General features: G+C 42.7%; 2 protein-coding genes across 2 annotated transcripts; both read right to left on the reverse strand.

Annotated features, from left to right (window-relative positions):
• Positions 1–6,452: 6,452 nt before the first annotated feature.
• On the reverse strand, positions 6,453–11,143 carry LOC110509949 (neuronal PAS domain-containing protein 4A-like). Its single transcript, XM_036967710.1, has 8 exons — positions 10,933–11,143; positions 10,400–10,539; positions 10,165–10,273; positions 9,633–9,924; positions 9,418–9,527; positions 9,141–9,276; positions 7,512–9,007; positions 6,453–7,314 (listed from the first exon to the last, which is right to left on the reverse strand). The coding sequence occupies exons 1-8, from the start codon at positions 11,141–11,143 to the stop codon at positions 7,283–7,285; spliced, it is 2,526 nt and encodes an 841-aa protein (XP_036823605.1). The 3' UTR covers positions 6,453–7,282.
• Positions 11,144–15,549: 4,406 nt separating this feature from the next.
• LOC110509951 (EGF-containing fibulin-like extracellular matrix protein 2) lies at positions 15,550–23,523 on the reverse strand. Its single transcript, XM_021591186.2, has 11 exons — positions 22,507–23,523; positions 20,539–20,811; positions 20,236–20,284; positions 19,762–19,974; positions 18,493–18,615; positions 18,237–18,353; positions 17,924–18,043; positions 17,668–17,787; positions 17,393–17,531; positions 17,051–17,246; positions 15,550–16,477 (listed from the first exon to the last, which is right to left on the reverse strand). The coding sequence occupies exons 2-11, from the start codon at positions 20,641–20,643 to the stop codon at positions 16,316–16,318; spliced, it is 1,344 nt and encodes a 447-aa protein (XP_021446861.1). The 5' UTR covers positions 20,644–20,811; positions 22,507–23,523; the 3' UTR covers positions 15,550–16,315.
• Positions 23,524–23,629: the final 106 nt, after the last annotated feature.

Below are 23,629 nucleotides of genomic sequence, written 5' to 3' on the forward strand. Positions count from 1 at the left end.
ATGAAAATCTGTTGCCAATTGGATGAAAACCTAGCTACTGGTGCAATTTTCACAAGTAGGTGGTACTTTTTCACAATTCTAAGCAAAAACACCTAGTTCGTGTTTCAGAACTTTAATCACATTTTCAAATGACTGAGTACAAGAAACAAATTCACAGTCACTTGTTCAATGCACCAAAACACTTTCAAGTTGGATACATATTCAACCTAAGCATCTGCTTTTCAAAACGTTTAAAATTATTTTCTTGTCATTTGTTAACAATACTGTCACGAAGTGGAATGTGACAGGTTATTTTAGATCTGGGTTGGGCAGGCAGACTGAAGTAAAGACAAACACAAAGGACCAGTTTCAAAACATTTATTTATAAGGCATGGTTTTGGGTTAAACCATTCAACACATTCAAGTCAAATCTTCAATACACATAATTTCAGTTCTTAGTATCAGTTTCCTTCAGTTCAGTCCTACTTTAAAAACCATGCTATTTAAAACATAAACCCAAACAAAACAAAAGGGGCACAGGAAGTGGTGCAGCCCAGGAGGCAGGTGTCCATTTTCTAATTTCAAGCTCAACACAAGTATCAACCATGCTTCTGTCCTTTTACACCCACTGGATCTTGTAGCACTGTTGAGTTCTATGAAAGAGGCTCATATTTCTAGCTCTCTCTCATTCTATCCTTCCTGCCCTTGTGTCCTTGTGAAAATTCAAGAGGGATGAAAATAGACCGGACCTAAATGAGGACAGTGATAAAAGGGTAGGAAGACATGCAAGGAGGACTTGAGATGTTTTTTCCCCCTTCCGCCATCTCACTTGTTCTCTCTCAACCTCTCCGCCCACAATTTAGTTTTCCTTTAATCTTCCCTTTTTTACACATCTGTTTTTCTCTTGTTCAGTCAGCCGTACCTCATTCATGGAAACCATATCCTTATTAGTAATTGTCACTAAACTCATCTATCCCTGTTCTCTCCTTCCTAGCTTTGCATCCCCTCGCTACTTCATCTGCTCTAAACACACACACACACACACACACACACACACACACACACACACACACACACACACACGTGGCGGTCGGTGCAATCTAAGATGTGGGGACGATTTTTGTTTGTTTGAGCATGACTTTATTTCTATCACAGCATATTGGATGGCTGTCATTCAAATTCCATTCAGCCAGCTCAATGTAACATCGATAGATTTAGGCTACCACACATGATACTCAAATTTTCCCTATACCCATCATGAGGTTGCTACAATCTAGCCTATTAATGAATGTTTACAATGTAGATGCACAGGTTGAGAGAAAATTGAGTAATCAAGGTGACTGACAGTGAGTGACACATGTAATACCGCCTTGCACACTGTATTCTATTCTATCTTAGTCTATGCCGCTTTGACATTGCTCATCCAAATATGTATTAGTTCCTTTAGATTGTATGTATTGTTAGATATTACTGCACTGTTGGAGCTAGAAACACAAGCATTAATTTAATCCATTTTAGAATAAGGCTGTAATGTAACAAAATGTGGAAAAAGTCAAGGGGTCTGAATAAAGTGTTATTTGTCACATATTTCTTCAGCAGATGTTATTGCGGGTGTAGCGAAATGCTTGTGTTCTAGCTCCAACAGTGCGGTAATATATAAGTAATATCTAACAATACACACAATCTAAAGTAAAGGAATGGAATTAAGAACAGATAAATATTTGGACAAGCAATGTTACAGCAGCATAGACTAAGATACAGTAGAATAGAATACAGTATATACATATGAGATGAGTAGTGCTAAATATGTAAACATTATTAAAGTGGCCAGTAATTTCAAGTCAAAGTATATAGGGCAGCAGCCTCTAATGCTAGTGTTGGCTATTTAACAGTCTGATGGCCTTGAGATAGAAGCTGTTTTTCAGTCTCTCGGTCCCAGCTTTGATGCACCTGTACTGACCTCGCCTTCTGGATGATAGCAGGAGGAACAGGCCGTGACTCAGGTGTTGGATTTCCTTGATGATCTTTTTGGCCTTCCTGTGTCATCGGGGGCTGTAGGTGTCCTGGAGGGCAGGCAGTGTGCCCCCGGTGATGCGTTGGGCAGACCACACCACCTTCAAGAGAGCTCTGCGGTTGCCTGTGGTGGAGTTGCCGTTGCCGTACCAGGCGGAAACCATATGCTTGTGAAAATAGTACCAAAGTGATAAAAAAACAACTGTAAATTCAGACAATGAGTGAAATACAGTGTATTGTTATATATAACCCAGGTATTTCAGCAGTGCACTGTACACTACACTATAATAACAAATGGTAGAACATTGAGTGACTTTCCACTTTGTCCTATTAAAGCACACTGGCTGATAGAGAATGATGATGTAGTATTCATGGCAACATCCATGTATGATTTGGTTTCACCTTCCAAATCAAATCAAATCAAATTTTATTTGTCACATACACATGGTTAGCAGGTGTTAATGCGAGTGTAGCGAAATGCTTGTGCTTCTAGTTCCGACAATGCAGTAATAACCAACAAGTAATCTAGCTAACAATTCCAAAACGACTACCTTATAGACACAAGTGTAAGGGGATAAAGAATATGTACATAAAGATATATGAATGAGTGATGGTACAGAGCGGCATAGGCAAGATACAGTAGATGGTATTGAGTGCAGTATATACATATGAGATGAGTATGTAAACAAAGTGGCATAGTTAAAGTGGCTAGTGATACATGTATTACATAAAGATGCAGTAGATGATAGAGTACAGTATATACATATACATATGAGATTAATAATGTAGGGTATGTAAACATTATATTAGATAGCATTGTTTAAAGTGGCTAGTGATATATTTTACATCATTTCCCATCAATTCCCATTATTAAAGTGGCTGGAGTTGAGTCAGTGTGTTGGCAGCAGCCACTCAATGTTAGTGGTGGCTGTTTAACAGTCTGATGGCCTTGAGATAGAAGCTGTTTTTCAGTCTCTCGGTCCCAGCTTTGATGCACCTGTACTGACCTCGCCTTCTGGATGATAGCGGGGTGAACAGGCAGTGGCTCGGGTGGTTGTTGTCCTTGATGATCTTTATGGCCTTCCTGTGTCATCGGGTGGTGTAGGTGTCCTGGAGGGCAGGTAGTTTGCCCCCGGTGATGCGTTGTGCAGACCTCACTACCCTCTGGAGAGCCTTACGGTTGTGGGCGGAGCAGTTGCCGTACCAGGCGGTGATACAGCCCGACAGGATGCTCTCGATTGTGCATCTGTAGAAGTTTGTGAGTGCTTTTGGTGACAAGCCAAATTTCTTCAGCCTCCTGAGGTTGAAGAGGCGCTGCTGCGCCTTCTTCACGATGCTGTCTGTGTGGGTGGACCAATTCAGTTTGTCTGTGATGTGTACGCGTGTGAGTGTGAGGTTATTTTCCTGACACCACACTCCGAGGGCCCTCACCTCCTCTCTGTAGGCCGTCTCGTCGTTGTTGGTAATCAAGCCTACCACTGTTGTGTCGTCCGCAAACTTGATGATTGAGTTGGAGGCGTGCGTGGCCACGCAGTCGTGGGTGAACAGGGAGTACAGGAGAGGGCTCAGAACGCACCCTTGTGGGGCCCCAGTGTTGAGGATCAGCGGGGTGGAGATGTTGTTGCCTACCCTCACCACCTGGGGGCGGCCCGTCAGGAAGTCCAGTACCCAGTTGCACAGGGCGGGGTCGAGACCCAGGGTCTCAAGCTTGATGACGAGCTTGGAGGGCACTATGGTGTTAAATGCCAAGCTGTAGTCGATGAACAGCATTCTCACATAAATTGAGGTCAAATGGAAACATTTATGTGGTAAAAATATAGCGGTAATCGAACTATACATGTTAACTAGGAACTACATCATTTGTGTTCAGTAGTTATCAGTTTTTAGTAGTTTATTAAGTGATGGTTAATTGTATTTTCACAGCCCACAGGTGTGACTAATTGTCCCAGTTAATTCAGCAAGCATTCCCATTGGACAATTCATCATGTGATTTTGATTCCCTCGTGTTTTTGTGTTCTCTGCCACTGCCAACAGGAGGTGGATGAAGGGCCAGGAGGGTGGACGGCATTTATGCTTTTTTATTTGTATTATTTGGTGCAATTTTCACGTGGTACATTTTCACAACGCTTAGTACAAAACTCAAAACCGATCATCAAAAAGGTAGCTGTTTCATCACTGTAAGTACATTTTAAATTCACTAAGTATGACACACACAATAATACAGTCACTTTTTCACCAAACTCAATTGGTGTTTCATCTAGAAATACATGTTTCATATTGCAATACATGTTCATATAAAGTAATTGATTTTGACAATGCGATGCTCACATTTCTTTTGATATGATTGTTTTCTCATTGTTGAAATACATTTTACTATTACTTAATCCGACTGCTCTTAATTGATAATCGCTAAACCATTTGGTAAACCTATAGATTTTAAATCAGTTTGTCTACAACAAATTTTGATAACTACATAATGAAAATGTATGTTTATAAAGTATGCTATATGTACTCTAATGTACTATTATGATGACTATTATGATTTTACTTCACAGTGAGTAAAAAAAGAAAGAAATATTGATAAGATCAGCGATATACTGTATGTAATGCATCCCCTATACACTAAACATGTATCCCAAAATAAGTTGCTGGCCAATAAAGTACTGTAATATATGGCATTACAGTAACATAGCAGGGTTTGTATCCAAATGGACAACAGTGAGTACACACATTTTTGTATGTGACCCTAGTGGGAATCAAACCCACAACTCTGGTGCTGCTAGTGCCATGCTCTTACTAACTGAGCCACACAGGATTACTACAATACATAAGTACAATACAATACTGTAAAATACAATACATAAGTACAATACCAGTAGTAGGGATAGGATTGCCACCCCCATGAGCATGCCATCCTCCTCCAGTCCATGGTTGAGGCATGCATTGACAGCAATTCAGACCTATTTCAGGCTTGGATTCACCATGCCAAAAGGTTTTCAGGTGCATGAACAACGAGGACATTTACTGAAATGTCGATGAGAACCTATGGCCAAATGCTCAAGACAGGCTTGATGCAAACTAGTGCCTGCTAAACATTTATGTTTCTTTCATTGATTTCATTTGTTTCATTTGATTACAATATGCCTATGTCGTAGTTATATCCAAACAATACATTTACTTTTTGCATCAATGATTGTAATCTTGAATGATCACACCTTTTGATCACTCATGGGAGAGAAATGATGGGAAAAAAATTGTCTTTTTTTATGGGTAATACAAGTGTATTGCATAATGTGAAAAATGTGTAATGTACTGTAATTTACAGTACTGTATCATACTACATTCTAAGGGCAATTTTGAAACATGTATTTTTTTCTATTGGATTAAATGGTTGTTAAAACAATTAGATAGCACACAATGGGAGGCAGGTAGCCTAGCAGTTAAGAGCGTTGGGCCAGTAACCAAAAGGTTGCTGTTTCAAATCCCTAAGCTGTCTAGTGGAAAAATCTGATATGCCCTTGAGCAAGTCACTTCACCCTAATTTATCTGGATAAGAGTGATTAAAATGATGTTGTCTTTTGGTGATTTAAATACATGTTCTAAAGGTATTTCAGAGTAAACTTATATTGTGGATCAATGGTTGCATGTTGAAAGATGTCTCCAAACAAAATGAATGCACAATAGTTTTAATATAAGACTTGTTGCGTGACAGGTGTTACCAGCTTGGATCACCACATACTTGTGAAAATAGCACCAAAACAATTGTAAAAAACTGTAATATCATTCTTGTCACACACTGATCTGTTTCACCCGTCTTTGTGATTGTCTCCAGCCCCCTCCAGGTGTCGGCCATCTTCCCCATTATCCCCTGTGTGTTTCAACCTGTGTTCTCGGTTTGTCTGTTGCCAGTTCATCTTTTTTGTTTAAATCAACCAGCGGTTTATGTCTCAGCGCCTGCTTTTTCCAGTCTCTCTTTTCTCTCCCTCCTGGTCTAGACTCTTGCCTGTCCTGACTCCGAGCCCGCCTGCCTAACCACTCTGCCTGCCCCTGACCCCGAACCTGCCTACCGCCCGGTACTGTTGCCCCACCTCTGGTTCACAGACCCCTGCCTGCCTTGACCTGTCTATTGCCTGCCCCTGTTGGAATATTAAACTATTGTTTATTTGATGTGGTCTGCATTTGGGTCTTATCTTCATACCTCATAATTCTAGTTGATATATTAAAGGGTACATCTGTCAGGTCTGTGTGTGTGTGTGTGCGTGCGCGAATGCAGGCACATTCAGGCCTGTGGCTCAGTCTGAGCTGCTGATTGTGTGACAAGCGTCACAGTGTACGTCAGAACTGTCCCTGACTCTCATCACACAATGGAGAGAATGAGGGAGAGGCAGATGGATAGAATAACAGTGTCTAAATGATCAGTAAAAGACAAACACTTCAAAATATATTTTAATAGAGTTGCTTTTGATTGGTATCCAAATACATCGCCACAAGAGATAAGTACATTGACAACAAGACAAAAACACATTAACAATCTCCATTACTCATTCAGTACAGTAGCTAATGTACTGGATGTCATTAAAAAAATCAAATACAGAAATCAGAGTTATATAATATAGGAATGTACAGCATACAGTGTATTATTGGTACACTGGTAATACACACGGTTCACTCCACTTTTAGAGTCATATATAGTCAATAGATCAGTCAAACACAGTATGTGAACAGAACATATATTTCCACATTATTCTATACAAACACTATTGTGTATAATATAATCATTTAATTTCTAAAATATAGAAATCAAACCTTTACTATGTGGTAGACAATGCCACATTGTGTACTTTGACACTAAAACAGAAGTCTATCGATTGATTACTGCTGAAAGACAACCCATTATGATTTTCAAACCAAAATGCATCCATTCAACAAAATAAGACCAAGTTGACCAATGTGTAGATCAATGTATAAAACACTATCTTTATAGAATAAAACCAAACAAAATTGCTGTGGTCTGTTACATTTTTACCATTTTATATTTTGTGCTCAAAGAAGCCTTCTTCCTCACTATGAGTGAATATAAACATGGCACTTTAAATGACCTCTATCATGAGGTTACTCAGCAATCATATTTATTCACAGTAATGCATGTACAACTGAATCATCAAAAAACAGTATTATACAATATTGAATTGTAAGTATCTTAAATATGTACAGATGTTGTACATTCAGCTTTTACAAGAAAAGCTTGAAATATGACAATATGCCATACTGAACGAAGTAAGTCACAGACTTATTTTAGAAGAGGGTCACGCAGGGTTCCATCTGAAATGAAAGAAAACAACGGACAAGAGTTAATTTAGTTCAGCAACCAATATTTATCACACTGAAATCTTAGTAGTGATGCATCTTATACTGTAAAATGGAAAATATCGGATGAAACTTTGAAAAAAATGTATGTGCCAGTGGTAAAATGGCCTGTTCTCTTATCAATATATTAGCATGACAAAAATGTCCCGTACCTTGGTGGAAGCTTTGTGAATGTATGGTTGAGTGGGAGTTGATACAACTCAGGTTGTCACCCCGAGACGGGTTGAAAGAGGTATCTGCCTCAAACACAGATTCCATGGTATCCAGATCCTCCAGAAGGGACTGGGCATGGGGCAAATCAATGGTGGGAGCCGGATGGACAAAGGCAGGGGCACATTCCTGAAAGGCTGTGAGAGCGATGGCTGATGATGGTAGTGACAATAGAGGCTCCACCGACACGTCCGTATCCATCTCACTCTCAGATGACTCCTCCACGTCTCTCTTAATCCCTGCCCCGACGGCCATCATAGCTCCACCCACTGCCATGAAGTTACACTGCGTCGACTGGACGCTACAGAAGTGGTTTACACCAATTGAAGATTCACCCTTGAAGAGGCTGGGGTTACACCTGCTCACTGGGGTGAGTGGCCAGCATGGAGGGGAGGACTTAAAGGAGGAAGATGGAGGAGAGGAGCATGAAGAGGGGGACAAAGGGAAAGTTGAGAGCTCCTCAATTAGGCTCTCTAGAGCCATACTCTCCTCATACAGAGAGATATCCTCTCGGCTAAGGGGCGGGTCTAGCCCCTTCCAGGGAAGACACTCAGCTCCGCAAGGAGGAGAGGAATTCTCGGATGTGGCCTGAAGACTGGGTGAAGACGAGAAGGTGGGTGGGGTTATTCTGGGGAGAATTGGGTCACAATAGAATCCCTCAGCTAAAGAGCTAATATATTTAGCCAAGAGAGAAATGTCCTCCCTCTCTCGCTCCTGCTCTTTCTCCGTGGAGAAGAAGGAGCAGGGAGGATGTGTGGGGGAAGCCTCTGGAGTTAGGAGGAGCTCATTCAGAGGGCCATGGAAGGGCCTGTGGGGAACATCCACATACAAGGGACCACTAATCTGTGGCAGGCCCATGATGGAGCATTCATCTCCCCCAAAACTATTGATGGTGGGGGGCAGCTTTCCATTGGGCTCTGCCAGGAAGAGTACCTGAGGATGCTTGGTAGAGAGGACCTGGGAGAAGGCTGGTGCACTATGTGCTGAGTTAATAACCTCATGGGCCATTGGGAAGGACACAGCTGCATTGAAAGGATCCAAATTGAGTTGCAGTTTCTCCACAAAAGGAAAACTTCCACTAGCAAGATGAGGCGTATACGGGGGAGTGCATGCACACTCCCCCATCTGTTGAGGGTGGGGCATAGTAAGAGGGGCGAGGGGCTTGGTGAGGGAGGAGGGGAGGGGTTCTGACATATTGGTTAGGTGAGAGGTAATTCTTTGAGTCAGAATATCAGACTTAGTGTCAGTCAGTGAGGCAGAAGTGGTTGGTCCAACAGAGAGAAGGCTGGTCTTTGGTTCCCACTGGTGTTGTCCTCCATGTTTCTGGGGGAAGTTGTCTTCACCCAGAGACGACAGGCTGGACCGAAGACCATAACCAACTGGCTGCATGGGCACCTCACAAGAGCTCTGCTGGCGTATTGAACATGCCTCTGACTCGCTAAGAGAGAGAAAGAGAGAGAGAGGAAAAGAGACAATAATTATTTATATCTCACATATACTATATAGAGGTCATGGTTAAAGGTAAGAGACAAATGACACAGTGGTGTTTCATAGCAGCGTAGCTGTGGTACCTGATGATGTAGTTGTGGCAGCTGATAGGGTTTTCGTCGATGTTCAGCTGGAGGACCATATAGAGCCAGACCCATGAGTGGTCTGCTGCCTCCACCTGCACCACCATGTCCACCTGCCTCCTCTCTCCTTCACTCACTACAGAGACAGACACATTCCCATATTCAGCTCTCCTCACTGGTCTGTCTTCCTCATGTCTTTGTATTGTTGGTTGTGTTATGTTGGACTGAATGTTAAGTGTCTGCTGTTGAGTAGTTGTGTTATTGTGGATGTACTCACATAGGAGACGGTGCTGTGTAGAGGCATGGGAGAGATCCCTGGGATGGACCAGGCTGTACCAGGAGCGAGAGCGTAGAAACTCCACATCGTAGCCCAGGTACACAGTCACACTGGAGAAAAACGGGACAATAGAGTTGATAACATACCCCATGTTCTCATGCCTATACACTACCAAAACAGTGTTGTACTTCAGAATGAACCAGGCTTATTCTTACCTGTCCTGGGCATCCCAAAGCCTCATGTCCCTGTGGTGTTGAGAGTGGAAACAAGCCAGTAGGAAGGACTGCTCAGGGGGTGGGGTGAGGGGGGCACTCTTGGCGATTGTAAGGTAAGGCGTTTTTGTCCTCAGGGGGGTACAGAAACACACCCATACTGGGTTGGAGGTCCAGTATGCAGAGACAGGGCAAGGTGGGGTGAGGCAGCGAGCTCTGACTAGCATCAACTTGTTCTCCGCACCCTGTCGCCGGATGAACTTTGTAGTATTGAATCGACATCGAAATAACTTGTCTGGAGGAGGAGAAAAAGGAGAAAGGTTTGAAATGGATGTCATCTGTTGTCATTATAAGATAGATCTATACATTTGAGGAACAGTTATATAAATGACATTTAATTTGTAAACTAAGGTCTTGGTTATCTTTTGATAGATGATGTCACCATAGTCTAGGATGGATGCAGCAGTTGGGTTACTAAGGTCTTTCTAATGGATCCAGTAAAACAATTATTAGATTAGTGATGAGAGATCTATACCTGTGTCAGTAGTGGTCATCGGTAGACCTGCAAGGTTGCTCCTTATGACAAAGTGGTCCATAGGATCAATGATATCATACACAGTATCACTCTGGGCAACCAGGTCCACCTGAATGAGAAAAACAGGTTACATGACATGGAATGAGACTTTCATAGGCCTAGGCACAATACTTTCAGTGTATGATTTGTCAAAGTAACAACAACAGCCACATGTTTTCAGCTTCGGGCTACTCACCATGCAATGCCCGAGGTGGTCTGCGACGTTGTCTGACAGATACAGAAGTTTTCCATCGCTTGTTAGGAGTATCATGAAACCTGACAATTCGTGTATCAGCCCTGACAGCTCCTGAAACAACATTAAGTTCGTGGTCTCGTCTTGAAGAGCGTCTGTTTGGCAAAGAAAATAAAAGGTCTAACATTAGTTGTAAATATCGTCACTGAAACAAAAAGCATGAAATAAATTGTAGTATTTGCATTTTTCTCAACAGGGATCGTGTTCATCCTAAATATTACTTGTGTTATGCATCCAACAGATTGGAGTCACGCGCATTTACTCGCGACAACAGACTAGTACCATGGACAGCGTCAAACATTTTCAGAACTTTAGACAGCGCAAGACTTGTATGGACATTATGTAAAAATCAATAACAAATCAAACTATTAACCAACAAATAAATCAGTAAATCAACTTCTGCATTACAGTGCTTGATAGAATGTAGTGGTTGTCGACCATGCACGTTAAACTTCAGTGCTCCTGGTGACTAAAACCACAAGAGACACTTTGTGTGACCATATAAAGCCTACCTTGAGAGAAGAATACAGACTTTCGGGTGTACATGCAGGCAAGTGACATGATGTGTAGGTAGGAGAGTCGAGCTTTGTCCGAATCGGAAATGGGCAACAGTTCCTTGATGTTCTGAATCTCTGCGTTGATTTGATCCCTCCGAGCCTTTGAGGCTCCTTTTGTGGACCGATACATTGTTGCGTGCCTGCCTGAAACAGGTGTTTGTTTGGAGTTTGAGAAGATTGCAGAAGTCGCGGAGTTGTTCTGTCTCACTACTTCATCCTGATTCAGGCGCTGTAAATTGACAACGGAATTGTTAGAATGAATATGAGTAGTTTAATAGCGGAGTTTGCATTGTCAATCCATTGTAATTTGTCTCCCCGTGAGCAAGGAGCTGTTTGGGTGGCTGACTATGTTGACTAGTTGCGTCGTGATTATAAAGTACATGAACGAGGATGTTCTTTATATAGGCTGATGGTGGGGTGGAGGGGTGCTGAGCAACCATACAGTAGATATGAATATAATGTGAATGGCGATGGGAGGGGGTGATTAGCATTGAGGACTGCCTGCTGTATGATACCTCTCTCTCTATAACGTGTGTGTGTGTGTGCGCGCACGTGCAGTAAGTGTTGTCTCCAGGTGAACTAAGCAAACGCCTACACACTCCCCTTCCCTTCTCTCTCTGGTGAGAATTCAGCCTTGTACATGTTCCTTGCTCTATTATTGCCTTGGTTGTTCAGTCTATTTTTAGAACATGGACTTGAGTGGATTGTTTTGATTGTAATGATACACTCTATTTTTTATCTGATTCTCTTCTTAGACTGAGTTGGCGGTCTGCACCAATTACAGCGAAAATACAAGGGGTCAAGATTACATTTGTTCATTTGTAATTTTAGATGTGGTGTTACATTAGAGTTAAGATATAGTAGGTATTTTAGTCTAACACTAAACAGTATACTCCATTCAGATAATAATATTTTGTATTCTTTTTTTTACCTATAAGTAAACTAAAACCACAAATGAGACTACAGCCACACACATTTTCACTTAACTGATGTACAACATGCCTGACTCCAACATCCTGTTGATAGTCCTTCATAACACCATATCACTACACTTAAGACCAACTGGACTCTCCTTGAATTGTAAACGATTTTATTAAAATCAGATGACGTCAGATAGATTGAAATTTTACTGGCTTCAGTTTGGTCCGGGCCCATGGGACAGAGAGGGAACTGCTGTTTGACATCCTGGGCTCCCTGTGGTATTGGATGTTTTTATCGTGGGTGGTGTGGCCATCTGTTGAAACCACAATGGTGTTGAGATATGGAGCATCTATATTCTCACTGATGGTGCAGGACTTTGATACAACACAGAATTTGATTTTCCCAACTCTTGAATTGCTATTTTTGCTATTTTGTGTATAGAGACATTTTCACATGCAGAGGTGTTGTAGAGTTGTTCTTTAACTCAGCATTTATTTCGGTCTCTTTCTATCTGCATTCATCAATCACAAGGTGCTTGTCTCTTGTTTGTCTCCATCTCCATATCTGCTTGTCTCCATCTATGTGTGACCATGGCAACAATACTGCTGTTACTTAGTAACCACATTGAGAATCATTATTAATATGTGGACCAAAGACGCCATTTAAGCTGGTAGGTGATAACCACACTTTATTATTTAGAGGTGGATTGAGATAAAGGCAACTATTTTGTTTGAAATATAAAATATGATTATTGGATATGTAATTAAATTGTAGGGCGGTGTGTAATTATGTAATTAAATTGTATTGTAGGGCGAAGTGGTTACATGGACCACTATCATATCTTCATCATAGGGTGAGTTTAGGAGAAGCACAGTATGATTTTTATAGAAATTGTGTAACACGACCAAACATTTCATTCCATATTGTTCCTCTGTAGAGTTTTATCAGGTAATGACGACGCATTTGTCTCCCGTCATGATATGATTACATTTTCTCTAATGATATTCAAAATTGTATAAACAAGCTAAATGTAAATAAATATAAAATCAGTGTCCTACACTTTTTTTTGAATTTAAATAAAACAATGATTAATTTCCTCTTTCATTCATGCATTTCCTCTGTCATGTCCGAGCCCTTCTCCTAATGGACTGGTGATGACTAGGGATTCACGAGGGAGTGGAGAGAAAATAACTCTACCTGATCCAGCTCAACTTCCTCCTCTCTGGACAGAAATATACAAATACAGTTGAAGTCGGAAGTTTACATAAACTGAGTTAAAATGTATTTGGCTAAGGTGTTTCACAATTCCTGACATTTAATCTTAGTAAAAATGCCCTGTCTTAGGTCAGTTAGGATCACCACTTTATTTTAAGAATGTGAAATGAATAATAGTAGAGAGAATGATTTATTTCATTCATTCATTTATAACAGTACCCCTTGTACTATACCCCCATACTACTCATCACCCATAGCATTTACCCCTGTACTACATAACACCTAGAATATTACCTCCTGTACTACGCACGACCATTAACATTACCCCCATGTCCTATACACCACCCATAATATTACCTCCTGTACTATCCACCACATACAACATTACCCACCACCCATAAGTGTACAATGTACTTTCATCCTCTCCCTCTACCTCAGACTGAGCCTGCTCTGTGAACCCTACCGTCCATTCCATGGCACACTGTGATGAAATCCCTGTCCAATCCCAGGTGTGCCCAAACAACATTACCCCTGTACTACCCACCACCCATAACATTACCCCCTGTACTACCTACCAGCCATTATATTACCCCCTGTCCCATCCACCACAAAAACATTACCCCCTTTATTACCTACCACCTATAACATTACTCCATGGACTAACCTCCATCCATAACATTACCTCTGTACCACCCACCACTCATAACATTACCTCTGTACTACCCACCACCCATAGCATTACCCCTGTACTACCCACCACCCATAACATTACCCCTGTACTACCCACCACCCATAACATTACCCCTGTACTACCTAACACCCATAACATTATCCCCTGGACGAACCTCCACCCATAACATTACCCCATGTACCACCCATCACCCACAATAGTACCCCCTGTACTACCCACAACCCATAACATTACCCCCTGTACTACTCACCACATATAACATTACCCACCACCCATAACATTACCCCCTCTAATACTTACCAGCCATAACATTACCCCCTGTACTATACACCACCCATAACATTACCTCTGTACTACCCACCACCCATAACATTACCCCCTGTACTACCCACCACCAACACCCATCTGCTTCTTCCCCTGCCCACCTACATAACATCTGTGCCTGGACTTCCTGCCTCTCAGCTCCCACACCGAAGATGTCACAGAGGAAAGCCCAACACTCTGGTACAAACAGACCAAAACATACTCACACATGATCTCACATGCAAACACACACTCTTCACTGCCCATTCTAATGTAAGGTATGAGTAAATAATTTATTCTGTAATATTCTTGTTTTTTACTCAAGTGAGTCAGATTCAGGCTTCCGTTGTTTCTGCCACTATGTGGAGACATTGAGGTACTGATACTTCAGTCCACACTATGTGTGTGTGTGGCAAAGCTGAGAAAAAGTTGTTTGTGTGAAAAAGAACATGATGAAGCGAGAATAACATCAATTTCTCAAAATAATTATTTAAGTAACAGATAACTGTGAATTATGTCTTAGGTAAGGGATAATTCTACAGTGGAGCATTCAAGTAATGTAAATCATTTGAACATGAATATGTTGAAGAGAGAATAACATCCATTTCTCAGTAGAGCATTCATGTGTCAACCACTTTTTCGATGACTGTAAACTCTTGCACAGCTACAGAAAAAACATTCAAGTTTGGTTGATATGTGACTGCATTGTTGATTTGAACCCTATTGTTGATTTTTGGTTGACATCTGGGTTCAAATTAGACAAAATGACTGTGCATGTTGATGACCTCATGCAATTTCTACCAACTAGCCACATTAATGGAACACGTTGATAAAGTATGTTTAAATGACAAGGAGACCGAGGGCTCTATTCAGTCTGTATCACTGAAGTGTCACAGATGCCAGATAGAGATGTAAAGGTAATTTCCTATTGAGCCGACATATGCAGCATTTACCATGAATGCAGTCACCTCTAAAGCGGGAACATTGCCTTTAAATTCAGGCTGTACAGCTGAACTTCCGTGATGTGGATTGAATAGGGCCCTTTATTGACTCAACCAATTTACCAACTTTTAAGTTGGTACGCTGTAGGCTATACATTTAAAAGACATTTAAACCCAAAGTTACAGTAATTTGGCAATTTACATTAAGATATTAATCTATAGTAATTGCAGATATAAATATACTCCAATGTGGTAGTATATAGAAACAGTGTCCCTTGTATTGTAATAGCGCTCTATGGCTTTTCATTCACTGTAGTGTAAATGCATTTATCTGTCTGTACTGAAAAGCAAACTTGACAGAGTGAAAGAAAGAGTTTGAAAAAAGGTCAGCAAAGAACCCATTAATGGGCCTTAATTAAGCAGAATAGGAGGTAAGGCCACCAGAAGGAACACCATTCATCCAAATGTTGGTTTCAATTATTTTAATTTTTAGTAACATGTCAAAACAACCGTAAGTAGTAAAAAAATAAAAAAACGACATCCTTGATGGAGAGAAAGAGAACAGTATAACATGGGTTGAAATGGTAGCCTTGAAAGGATGTTTTTATCAATTTCCTTGGTAACAATGTCCCTCTATATAACTTAGCTAGTCTTCTGTGCAGCAACAGACTATTAAAATGATGGTGAAGAGGCTAGATACCAACTATGGTGAACACAAGGTGATAGGTTCATCTGTTAATATAACTGTCTGGGAATATTACTGATTGAACTGTCTTAAACTATTGCGATATACCTGTGTGCCAGCCATATGCACCCTGTCCCAGTGTGCCATGCGTGTGTCCTTGTGTGTGTGTCAGAGGAGTCTGGTAAAGGGAGGGAATAATGTCTGGAATGGAATAAATGGAACAGCATCAAAAACAAGTTTGACTCAGTTCCATTTATTCAATTCCAGCCATTGTAATGAGCCTGTCCTCCCATTTAAAGTGACATCAGCCACCACTGGTGTGTGTGCATGTGCATGAGGATGTGTGTCTGGTGACTCACAGAATTATGGAAGAATGCTTTCACAACTAGCTTTTCCCCGGGCAGTTGTTTTAAAGATACATAGTAGTATAGCAGAAATGAGTCTGAGAAATGTTTCTGTCTCATGTCCTTAACAGTTTTCCTCTTTTCATTTCCCTCCCACTCTCTATTTCTGTTCTCGCTTTCTCTCTTTACTCCATCTCTCTCCTCAGAAGGTGTAAGGTCCTACAAAGACAGACAGTCGCAGGGCAGAGCTGGTCTGGTAGCTGATGAGGGGGTTGACAGACACCATCTCCAGATCCAGGGTGTACTCTTTTGGACCGGTCACAGCACGGTCCAGGACCAGCACAGCACTGAAGTTGTTCATTTGCTGTGAAAAGATAGAGGGAGGTATAGTGGCATTGTGTGAGTGTGCAGGACTGAATCATCATTTTAACTCAGTATTCTGTCTTCAAAACCAGTCGTTTCTGTTCCCCTACTACTGCAGTAGGCAGTATTAGATGTTCGGCCTTGGTAAGTATTTTTGTGTAATATGCAGACATCTAGACATTCTGTTTTCTTCTTGACATGCATCCAACCCTGACTCATAAGTCAACACTGTAGCCTTTAACTCCAAGTATTACAACACACAGGGATATTCAGTAGTTGGTGTTTCCTCACTCTTAGAAAAAAGGGTTTTGAAAGGGTTCTTTGACTGTCACCATAGGTGAGCCCTTTTTGGCTCCAGGTAGAACCCCTTTGAGTTCCATGTAGAACCCTCTGTGGAAAGGGTTTTACCTGGAACCCAAAAGGGTTCTACCTGGAAGCAAAAGGGTTCTTCAAAGAGTTCTCCTATGTGGATAAGAGTGTAGTGTAGTGAATGAAACTGGTATACAGTTAACACATGTAGTGGAGAGAAAATAGTTGATACTCCTAGAGCTGCCTGTATCTCCCACCCACTCACCCGTATGTAGAATTCCCCATTGTGGTCCCCAGAGCGGATGCGGAAGGTGTTGTAGACTCCAGGGTAGACGCGGGTGGCCTGGATCTGGAAGATGTCTGAGGGGACAGAGCGCTCTGAGGTGATGCTCATGTAACGGTGGACGATGGAGAAGGGGAGGTCACGACACTCAGGCTTGATGACCGGGCAAACACAGCGGCTAGAAAGACAGGGAAGAGGGGGTTAAATAACCTGTCTAGTGCTGTCCAAATGTCATTTCTTGGAGGGATTTTTAGACTATATGAGGTTGTGTGATAGTGAGGTTATGTTTGTGAGTCTGAACGTGTGGAGGAGGATGCTACTCACTTGTCAGACAATAGGGCTCTTGTTAGCACATAGGGCTCTCGACAGCGGTTGGAATCAGTGCACTGATAACCCCCATGGATGTTAATACAGGTCTGGCCCTCTCCACACTGGTCTATGTCTGTTTCACACTCATTCACATCTGGAGAGGGGGAGAGAATGAGAGAGGGAGATGGGGAGAGATGGAGGAGAGAGGAGAGAAAGAAGAACATGGAGAAAGAGATATCATAACTTCTCACATTTGTCAGTTATAAATAGCGTATTCTAACGATGTTTACCTTGGCAGAGTCTGGTGCCCTGTAGCTGGTACCCCTCTGGACAGATACAGGAGAACCTCCCTGGATCGTTAACACACTGAAACTGGCACATGTAACTGGAGTAGCTGCACTCGTCTACATCTGCACAGAGAGAAGGATAGTCAGGGAAAGGCACAGATGTAACTGAAGGGCTGGATTTGAATAACCTTCAGCATTCTTTGTTTTTATGTTGGAAACCCTACAGTAATATAGACTGACAGACAGTCAGGCCCTTTACCATTGCATGAGTGTCCGTCTGGTCCCAGTTCGTAGCCTGGTTCACAGCGACAAAGAAAGGTGCCATATGTGTTGTAACATTTCTGCTGACAGGGGGCGCCCATCTCACACTCATTCACATCTTGAGTTGGATATTGGATGTTGTAGGGTTAGGGTTATGTTGTAGTAGGGTGAGGGAGAGACCAGCAGGCAGAGAAGAAGAACAAACAGTAACCATCATCAGATATATTGTGAGGTAATGAATTCTAGTTTAGTGTTTGAAGTTTGGATTTCAGCTGAGTTTCTGCCAGCTTTACTCATGTAAAGGGACTTACCCACACATGAACGGTTGTTTCCAGCCAACTGAAACCCAGGCTCACACTCACAGGAGAAAGAGCCAGGTACGTTTACACAGCGATGCTGACAGTACCTGTATCTACACTCATCAATATCTGCAAGGAGAGGATGAAAGAGAGGATGAAAGATTCTGAGGTTGCGTAGGGGAAAAGAGGAGAGGATGGAAAACAAACAAAGTAAAAAGCCTCAGAGGAATAAAGAAAGTGAAACGTGAGGTAGATAATGCTGTCTCACCCACACACTCAATACCAATGTTACTGTATCCATCTGGACACTGGCAGCTGTAGGTGCCCACAGTGTTAACGCACTGCTGGCTGGGCTGGCAGTCATGAAGATCGAGTACACACTCGTCCACGTCTGAAAACACACACACACACACACACACACACACACACACACTGTAACTTTTGACTCAGTAGAACAAAGAGGGCAGGCGAGGTGTTCATAGTGAATCATTCCACCCTGATCCCTGCTCTTACTCACAGTGCTCCATAAAACAAACCAACACATACACACTCACACTGTCCCTTCTCCCACTCAACACTTATGGCCAGCCTTCCCAGTCTCTGTCCAGGCTTGTGACTCACCCAAACATCCCTCCCCCTGGCCTTGCCCACACAGCCCTCCCCCTTGGCTTTACCTACACAGCCCTCCCATTTGGCCTCACCAACACAGCCCTTCCCTTGGGCCATACATACACAGCCCTCCCCCTTGGCCTCACCTACACAGCCTTCCCCCAGGGCCTCACCTACACAGCCTTCCCCCAGGGCCTCACCTACACAGCCTTTCCCCAGGGCCTCACCTACACAGCCTTCCCCCAGGGCCTCACCTACACAGCCTTCCCCCAGGGCCTCACCTACACAGCCTTTCCCCAGGGCCTCACCTACACAGCCCTCCCATTTGGCCTCACCTACACAGCCCTCCCATTTGGCCTCACCTACACAGCCTTCCCATTTGGCCTCACCTACACAGCCTTCCCCCAGGGCCTCACCTACACAGCCTTTCCCCAGGGCCTCACCTACACAGCCCTCCCATTTGGCCTCACCTACACAGCCCTCCCCCTTGGCCTCACCTACACAGCCTTCCCCCAGGGCCTCACCTACACAGCCTTTCCCCAGGGCCTCACCTACACAGCCTTCCCCCAGGGCCTCACCTACACAGCCTTCCCCCAGGGCCTCGCCTACACAGCCTTCCCCCAGGGCCTCACCTACACAGCCTTTCCCCAGGGCCTCACCTACACAGCCCTCCCATTTGGCCTCACCTACACAGCCCTCCCATTTGGCCTCACCTACACAGCCTTCCCATTTGGCCTCACCTACACAGCCTTCCCCCAGGGCCTCACCTACACAGCCTTTCCCCAGGGCATCACCTACACAGCCCTCCCATTTGGCCTCACCTACACAGCCCTCCCCCTTGGCCTCACCTACACAGCCTTCCCCCAGGGCCTCACCTACACAGCCCTCCCCTGGGCCTTACCTACACAGCCCTTTCTTTGGGCCTTACCTACACAGCCCTCCCCCTGGGCATCATAGCCTAAAGGACAGGGGCTGAAGGCCTCGTTGGACTCCACCAGCAGGATGGCCACTGATTGGCTGGATGGTTCAGGGGCGGTGATGACAGAGGCAGAGCGTGGGAGACACAGGTAACCACCATAGTGGTTAAAACACTTCATCTCCCCATGGCAGGCCTCCACAATGGTCTGACACTCATTGATATCTGAGAGATGAGGTAAGAGAGAAAATTAGTGAAAGGCAAATTAAGGAGATGGAGAGATCAAGAGATGAGGAGGAATGTGTGAAAGTGCAAACATGTGAGGAGTAAAAAAACCTCAAATGAGGTTTGGTGATGAATAGAACTGACAAAGGAAGCTTATTTACCATGATATTTTGGCTGTGACACCATCAGATCATAAGCACAGTGACATAACTTTCTCACACATCACTCTCTCTAACATTACAACCAAATTAATCCACCCACCTTTACAATGCTGACTCCCAACATCCCACTCATAACCATCTGTGCACTCCTGAGAGAGAGAGAGAGAGAGAGAGAGGTTGCAGTGTTGACTGTATGCACTAAAGTGCCAGAGCATGCATGCACATTTACAATATTAGAAGAGGGACTGACTCAGGTACATGGGGAATGAGCATTGTTATCGAGAGGTGTAAATGTTGCTGGGAGAGAGTCATAAAGTGGCTTTTAGAAGAGACAGAATGAAAAACTGCGCAATGGAAAAGTAATAAGCAGTAAGAGGAGAAGTGAAGACTGACTCATCCTTACCGTGAGGCTGTCACCTTCAGGAGGCGATTGAGACTTTGTATGGTGGAAGAGGGACAAACTCACACACACGCATAACAACACAAATGTTCTCCGCATACTACACATAAAACACACACAAACAAACAAACAAACAGAGAGCAGGTAGCAGACAGACAAACAAATGCTGTGGAGTCACTCGATCACAATGACACACATACACCTGAGTCAGTAGTACATTAATGTACGGGCAAAGACCAACAACACAGGAGGGGAAGCAAGGTGATATTCCAGAATCTGTGAGAAAGACAAGAGAGAGAAATTACGTTTGACAGTATTTGTATATCATGTGTGCATGTATCCCAGTTCAGACTGTGGATGGGTTGTTTTCCATGTGGTGACCTGAACACGACAGCATTATGTCAAATAGCTTAGTTTAGGCCCATGTTTTTCATCCTGCGACACCAACGGTCACACTGGAAGACAGAGTAGACTGCCCTATGGTCTCATGCTTGAGTCACAAGTAGAACAATGTGTGCTTCTGGTCAATCGAGCCTTTCAAAGAAAACGTGTCACACAATTACAATGGTTTGAATCGGTATTTCACATCTTGCCACATACCATGAAGTCCTCTGTTTTCACTTCAGTATAAATGAGACTGAACCACCATATCCAGTCAGACACGTGCTGATATTGGCAAATAACCACATCACCACTCAGAGATTAAAGCAATTAGGCTGGCTCCAAGAGGGCTGTGAACTCCTTTCCTAAATTCCACACTACCATAGAGACTAATGGTGCCAGAGATATGACCTCAATGGCCTGGGAGGGCACAGGTGCAGGTATACAGACACCACATGAAGCTATGCATGAATGGATTCAGCTCACAGCTGTGCATAAGCTTTTATTAGTCCATGATACATTTTTTCCAGAGGTTTTATTTATGTGCAATAATGTAAAACAGACTTGAGCTTAATATTAATATCCATCCCAAAATCAAATGTGGAAATGTACACCTGTTTGTTGTGGCCATTCTTGGCCCTAAAGCTTGGCAGGTGACAAGATTAACAGATGAGCCTTCTCTTCCAGGAGGGTTTAAGTTGGTTGACAGATCCCTTTCCTGTAGTCAAGGAGCAAAAGCGCCATCTAGTGTGCTCGTGGATGGAACGTTGTTAACATTTGTCATCATTTCATTAAAAAAAAAAAGATTCTTTATGAATTAACTGTCAAAAATCTGCTGTTTCTATGTCAAACAGTTTTGTTATATTTCAGTCTTCTGTGATGTATATAAAGTCTAATATTGGGATGCAAACTCAAAATGTAATACATTTCAACATGGTACAGGTATCTTATTTTTTGTAAGCCCATAACCATATGTGTGAGGTGTACACTTTTGTTTCAAAGTAGATTTGTTTAAGACTACCAAGAATCCCTCTGTGTGATCCGGATTTAGCCCACTGCAGTAACAGGTTTTAAGAATAGCTTATATTTAGCAATTGATCAATCATTTCAATAAAACTTGCACTGCAGAACTACACAGTACATTTTATCCTCAAAGCCAAAAATAAAATGGCAGAAAACAACATAGGATCTTTCTTTGATCACCCTGTCGAAGAGAATTTTCCTGCAATGCGGAACATGTTTAACTTGTAGTATATTTGAGGTTTAAATAGGCTTCTGAAGATTGTAATTTCCACTTCCAAATGTCAGACTTGATTTACAAAAAAATGTATCAACCCTTGCAAAAGTGTCCATTAATTATAATTCACATAATAATTTACATTTCCTGTTGCTGCATGATTATTTTCCTGCTGTATCAAACTGGCTCAAATTAAGATCCTATATTTGTACTACAGCAGGTTCAAGGGAAGAATGAAGGAAGAATGACATTACAACCTACAGTACTGTCTTTCTATGGAATGTATTGCATATTTGTTTTTACATTCTACATTCATAAATACAATAACATTTTAAAAATCTAAGATTACTCACTGATCAGTCTTCCTCTAGTCCACAGTTCTGTTCACTTGTATCATGTTGTAAGTCCTTGACACCCTTTCACAGTTTATGCTAACAGAAAATCTTTGTCAAGATGCAGGGCTATAGTACAGCTTCGTGGGCTGTCTCTTCCTCACTTTCTCTCTCCTCTTTTTTTCTTAGTGATTTACAGGTCCTGTCTTTCAGGTGTCTGTCCTACAAGTTGAGCAGTGGATTGCGGCAGTATGAAAATGTGTATGTGAAGCAGTGTGAAAGTGTGTTTGTGAAACAAAGTGTTTGGGGAGAAAAAAAAGGGGGCTGGGCAAGAGAAAGGAAAGGGGGAAGGACAGCCCATTCTTACCCCCTGAGCCACATCCTTGCTGCACAGCCCTGAGCATTATCCTCCTTCAGCCTCTTGTTTTGCCATGTCCTCTGTCTATTCCTCTCTCTATCTGGGATTCAAATTCCTGGTCTGCAGCCCAAATTCAACATCCATTAATCAACCATGCAGGGACAATAGTGACATGAAAAACCAACCCTGCACTCTAGAGGAAAGGATATACCTGGATTCAATCAAACCCAGTCCTTAACTTATCACTCTTCCTCCGCTCCCTCTGAGTGCCATCCATCCCTGCCCTCCCCTGCTCCATCTTAATCTCCTTCTGACACAGTTGGATATTTACTGTCTGGGAAGAAGGGGGGCCCAGAGGAATGTGGAGACAAGTTAATGAGCAGACACAAAGAAACAAGGTTTAACAGTTAAAGACAGCAGGCCACTGTTTCTACAGCATTCACACAAGTGTGCTCATGTTCAACATGAGAAATCCCTGTATTGCACCAGAGTGCAAATGCCTTTATGCATTGGAAAATAAACTGTGATTCCATTCCTTAAGTCCAAGTTATCATTAGGAAAATGGGGACACTTTGTCAAGGTAATTTCTATGACCATTTGGCAGGAACGGGGCAGGGCAGCTGTCCTACTGAAGGGGTTTTATAGGGCAGTAAAGTCTCAGTTCAGACCCGAATCCCCCTCCGAGACAACCCTGACCAACTGTAGCCCCCTGCTGCTAACCCACCCCCTTAAAACACACACACATGGACTAAGACACACACACCCTCACATTTTCACAAACATATA

This window comes from Oncorhynchus mykiss, chromosome Y (assembly GCF_013265735.2).
Source record: "Oncorhynchus mykiss isolate Arlee chromosome Y, USDA_OmykA_1.1, whole genome shotgun sequence".
NCBI lineage: Eukaryota > Metazoa > Chordata > Actinopteri > Salmoniformes > Salmonidae > Oncorhynchus > Oncorhynchus mykiss.